A 5487-nucleotide genomic window follows, 5' to 3' on the forward strand; every position below is an offset into this window, starting at 1 on the left:
TAATATATAGCTTAAATTAATTTAAATTTTTTTAATCAGAATGTATTTATTTATGTATCATATTTAATACTCTCTTTATTTTATATTAAATATTGTGCAAAATAATTAAACTTTATAAAACTCAAGATGAATATTTGATTTTTTTCCGTATTTATAATTTTATTTAATAAAATTTAATATTTTCTATGAAATAAATTACACTATTTATAGAATTATATTTATCATTTCAATAAAAACAATAATAATAAATATAAGCTAAGTATCTTTAAATAATTTTCTAACAACAATTCAAAAATTCATTTAATATAAAATAGAGAGAGGATTATATTCTATAAATTACAATAAACAACATATTTAATACTAAAAATATATATAAAACAACTAAATTCAATAATGGGTCAAATTAATTTTCGATAGTATATAACTCATTTATTTATTAACTCAATTTATTCGAACCGGCTTTAGACTAGTGTGTAATATATATATATATATATATATCCAACGGAAACATAACAAATTCATCCTTCTTCTTCTTCTCTTCCTTATTTGCCCATAGAATCAGTCACACATTTTCTCTCTGTCTTCTTCTCTGAAACATTTTTCCGATTTTGAAGAACAAATTTGTTGGATCCATTGCGTTTATACTCAAAAATAACAAATAAAAATCATCAGAAATGGCAGCTCAACGGAAGAATGTCGGAATCCTCGCCATGGAAATTTACTTTCCTCCTACTTGCATTCAACAGGTAAATTTGTTTAATCAATTCACATGTATATCATATTGTTAGGTCTTTTAATTTGATCCATTTTTTGTTTTCAATTTTATGAATCGGAGTCTCGATATTTTTTCTTCTTCTAATTAAATAAATTGATGTTTTATAGGTATGTTTCCTTTGAGGAAAATTTTGAAGAGTGAGAAAATCGCTTGTGTTATTGAGATTTATAAATTTGGAAGCTCTTATCAATTATTTGTTGATATTTGGGGATACTTAGTAGCTCAGTTGGTTGTTTAGCTGAATTTTGAGTTCGATTTCGAATGAAAAAGTTCTAATTAATATCATGTTTGGGATCATTTTATCAATATAATGTAGTTTAGTAATCTAATTAGGAGTTTTTTTTAATTGATTTATAGCTTGCAAGCGTAGATAGTAACAGCTTAATCTCTGCATGATGAGATATGTATTGAGTGCTTTCCTTTGCAAACTTAAGCAAATTAAGAAATCTTATGAATTATACTTGTTCATACACTAATTTGCAAGTCTTTAGTTAGATTAATATATGATGTAACTACTATTAAATTTTCGAATTATTTCGGGACTAAGTTCACATCATTGATTTCAAGAGATTGCTGTGTTTTTTCGTGAGATAATCTCTCTTCGCGTGATTTTATGTCTATCTCGTCTGTTTTAGCACTTTGAATGATCATAGTTACCACACCTTAATGTAAAAGTAACACTTGATTATGTTATCAGATTATGAGTATGTTGAATCGGCTAGTAAGAGTTGTAGGATTTAGTTTTCTGATTTCGACAAATTTTGTTTCCTGCAAACTATGTATAGGAAACGTTGGAAGCTCATGATGGAGCAAGCAAAGGGAAATACACAATTGGTCTTGGACAAGATTGCATGGGATTTTGTACTGAGGTGGAAGATGTAATATCAATGAGGTATTGCCTTCATTACAGAATGGAACAATAAATGTCTCAATTTTAGTCTCATTTTATTGTTTGCCTTCAGTTTGACAGCTGTTACTTCTCTTCTCGAGAAGTATGCGATTGATCCAAAGCAAGTTGGTAGACTGGAAGTTGGAAGTGAGACTGTTATTGATAAAAGCAAATCTATTAAGACGTTCCTGATGCAAATATTTGAGGTAATGATCTAAGTTCCTAGTTATGCTCTTCGTCTTTGTAGCTTCTACTTCGCCTATTAATGCTTTATATTTTGGTATTCACAGATTTGTTATAGTTTCTTGTTTCCTGACCATGTGAACCATGCAGAAATGTGGTACTACTGACATTGAAGGAGTTGACTCAACTAATGCATGCTATGGTGGAACTGCTGCATTATTCAACTGTGTGAATTGGGTGGAGAGCGCGTCATGGGATGGACGCTATGGACTTGTTGTATGCACAGATAGTGCGGTAATGATCATCACCTGTAAACATTTCTATTGCATGTGTTTTGTCTAATGGACTTTGGAATACACATTCTTTATTTGGCATGTATCTTGAAACAGACTCGAGCTTCTTAGTTGCAATTGTATGCTTATGAACCATGTTCCATTTAATGTGTTACATAGATATACCAGAAATGTTCACTTATTAGAGATCTTTTTCTTATAGGTCTATGCTGAGGGACCTGCTAGGCCAACGGGAGGCGCAGCTGCCATAGCTATGCTAATTGGCCCTGATGCTCCTATTGTGTTTGAAAGCAAGATAAGGGCTAGTCATATGGCTCATGTCTATGATTTTTACAAGCCCATCCTAGACAGCGAATATCCAGTAATTCCTTCTTATGCTTGCAAGTCTGGTTAACTACAGTTTTGCCAAGCATGCTTTGTGGCTATTGCCTTTTCTTTTCTTTCAACAGAACTTCGAGTAAAATCGTTCCTAGGCCCAATTAAGGTTGATTCATGTTCCAATTGTGGTTTTGCACTAGCTGTGTCATGATTGCTGAAGCTTCAATATTTCCCGTAGTGATATCTTTCATGCCTATTGTGTGTGAATATTGAGGAAACAAAATCTTTGCAAATAGAACCTTTTTACCAATTCAGTCTCACACTGGTTTTTAAATTGTCATTTAGGTGAAAAAATCTATTCAGTAGTCATTCTGACAATAAATTTCCTCTGTAGTTTTCTTTGGAAATCTAGTACCAACTGGCTTCTATATTGTTCTTTTAAGCATAAACTCATTCTTACAAAACGAACTTCCTCTGTTCTTCTTTTTACATGTTCGAGCAATATCATTTTCTAGTTTTGGTACATTGCCTCTTTCTTTTCTTGCTTCCCTTAGCTCTTTCTTGCTAATTTCTAGTCAATCTGATAATTCCTGATTAAATCGGTATTGTCTCCTTAAATGTGTAGCTTAGAGATTTTAAATAGAAAGATGGTTGACTTTGTTAGCAGTGAAAATAGTGGGATTGATGATGGATTTGTGCAGGCTGAATGTAATGTTTTTTATTCACCTTTCAATGAAATTGTTGGCTGCAGGTGGTTGATGGCAAGCTTTCACAAACTTGTTATCTTGTGGCACTTGATTCTTGCTATAAGATATTATGCAACAAGTAAGTTCCTCATCGGATACAGTCTTATATTTGGAAGTAGAACTCTTGATTATCTTGTATTAATTGCCTTGATGCATTTAATACTAGATACGAGAAATTGGAAGGCAAACAATTTTCGATAGCTGATGCAGCTTACTTTGTGTTCCATTCACCGTACAACAAGGTAGTTTATAGAGTCTGTTGTGGATCGATGACTTCATTTGTACTTCTTCTCTATATGCAATTTTAGTGACACTTGATATTTTATTCAACTTCTGCAGCTTGTACAGAAGAGCTTCGCTCGGTTGGTATTCAATGACTTTACGAGGAATGCTAGGTGGGTTGCAATGTTTCTCCGGCAGAGGATTTTCTTTTTATTCTTTAAAAGGAACTCTGTTCTCTTAACAAACTTCTGTTTTCCACTTCCAGCTCCATCGATGAATCTGCTAAAGAAAAGCTGGCCCCATTTTCGTCTCTAAGTCATGATGAAAGCTACCAAAGCCGTGATCTTGAGAAGGTTCACTCTTTCTTCTTCGAAAAATGCTAAAAATGAAGCCTTAAGCAGGATAATTGATGTCAGACCTATGTACATTGTGTGATTAGAACTAACAACGGAATATCGTCAACCATTTACAGGCATCCCAGCAAGTTGCAAAGCCATTTTACGATGAGAAGGTGCAACCTACCACATTAATACCAAAACAAGTTGGCAACATGTATACTGCCTCTCTATATGCTGCTTTTGCATCACTCCTTCACAATAAACACAAAACACTGGTAATTCAGGAGTTACAGTTCACATTTCCGTCCTTTTGTTTGTTTCATTCCATCATCTACTACATGTTCGTTCTAGTTTCTGAATGATACTTTTGTCTCAGGCTGGACAACGGGTAGTTCTGTTCTCCTATGGTAGTGGATCAACTGCGACAATGTTCTCCCTCAAGCTTAATGAAGGCCAACATCCTTTTAGCTTGTCAAACATTGCAAGTGTGATGAATGTTAAAGAGAAATTGGAATCAAGAAACGAGGTATACGCTATAAGCTTACACATCTTTTTCTTATGTCCCATGTTTCAACATAGCCATCTTTGACAATCAATCTTGATCTCTGGCAGTTGACTCCTGAAAAGTTTGTCGAAATTATGAAACTAATGGAGCATAGGTACGGGGCCAAGGACTTCGTTACGAGCAAGGATTGTAGCCTTCTAGCTCCAGGTACCTACTACCTTACAGAGGTTGATTCAAAGTATAGAAGATTTTATGCCAAGAAAGCTGCTGAGAATGGACTGGCCAATGGTCATTGAAGATAAGTCCTAGCTAGCAACAAGCTTGTTTTTTTTTTTTTTTTTAAGTTTTCAAGTTGTGCTATTTAAACTTAGTGAGTTTTCTTGATTAGTTCTCTGTATTTCTTTTCTCAATTTAAATTTTAAGAATTTTCAGTGTTTATGGCCACAACGATGGAATCTTGGACGTAGGACTTGTAGTATCTTTCTAAATCGGACAAAAGTGATTGTTTTCTCTTTGAAGATAATTTATAGATGATTGACAAACGATAGATTGATTAAAATTCATTGAGGAAATTTCATAACCTCTATACGCACTTGTGAAATTTGAAACTCGAAATTGATGAGCATGTAAGATGATCCAAATATCAATTTTATGATAGAAAAACAACAAATAAGAGCATATACGGATTTTATTAAATACATTTTATTGCTATTTATATATTAAAAGTTCTGTTTTGTGCCCTTAATTTTATCCAACCACCAACATGTATCTGTCAAGCTATCTTTATTTAATATTTTAAACACATCAAATTTAAGTACACATTATTATTTGTGTGGTTTTGTAGGGACGAAACATTCTTAAAATGCTAATAAAATCATATCATGTTGTTCACATTGGACTAATTTGTTGGGAAAACATTCTAAACGTGGATAACACAAAAAAAAAAAACTATAAATCGAGTGATTATTTGAGAAATCAAACTCTATTATGTTCTATTATATTTTCAAATTTCGATATGTGAGTGATCGAGAAATTAACTGATCCATTATGTTTTATAATACTTTCGAAATTCGATGTGCAATCGAACAAAATACAACTACACAATATTGCTCTATGTACAATCATGTTTTTCATATCATACACATTCGAAAAAAACTATTAATTCGATTAACTATAGCTAATTTTGCGACAACTCTATACAAAAGTTAGAAGAAGTTA

The 5487-nt window shown here is 32.6% G+C and overlaps 1 protein-coding gene across 1 annotated transcript; it reads left to right on the top strand.

The window, feature by feature from the left end:
* The first annotated feature begins 503 nt into the window (after positions 1 to 503).
* On the top strand, positions 504 to 4828 carry HMGS4 (hydroxymethylglutaryl-CoA synthase 4). The gene is made up of 12 exons (XM_004252524.5): positions 504 to 746; positions 1561 to 1667; positions 1738 to 1870; positions 1998 to 2141; positions 2343 to 2501; positions 3210 to 3283; positions 3371 to 3446; positions 3544 to 3599; positions 3692 to 3779; positions 3899 to 4039; positions 4141 to 4290; positions 4377 to 4828. Exons 1-12 carry the CDS (start codon positions 675 to 677, stop codon positions 4563 to 4565), a joined length of 1389 nt encoding a protein of 462 aa, XP_004252572.2. The 5' UTR covers positions 504 to 674; the 3' UTR covers positions 4566 to 4828.
* Positions 4829 to 5487: the final 659 nt, after the last annotated feature.

The sequence above is a fragment of the Solanum lycopersicum genome, chromosome 12 (genome assembly GCF_036512215.1).
Source record: "Solanum lycopersicum chromosome 12, SLM_r2.1".
Classification (NCBI taxonomy): Eukaryota; Viridiplantae; Streptophyta; class Magnoliopsida; order Solanales; family Solanaceae; genus Solanum; species Solanum lycopersicum.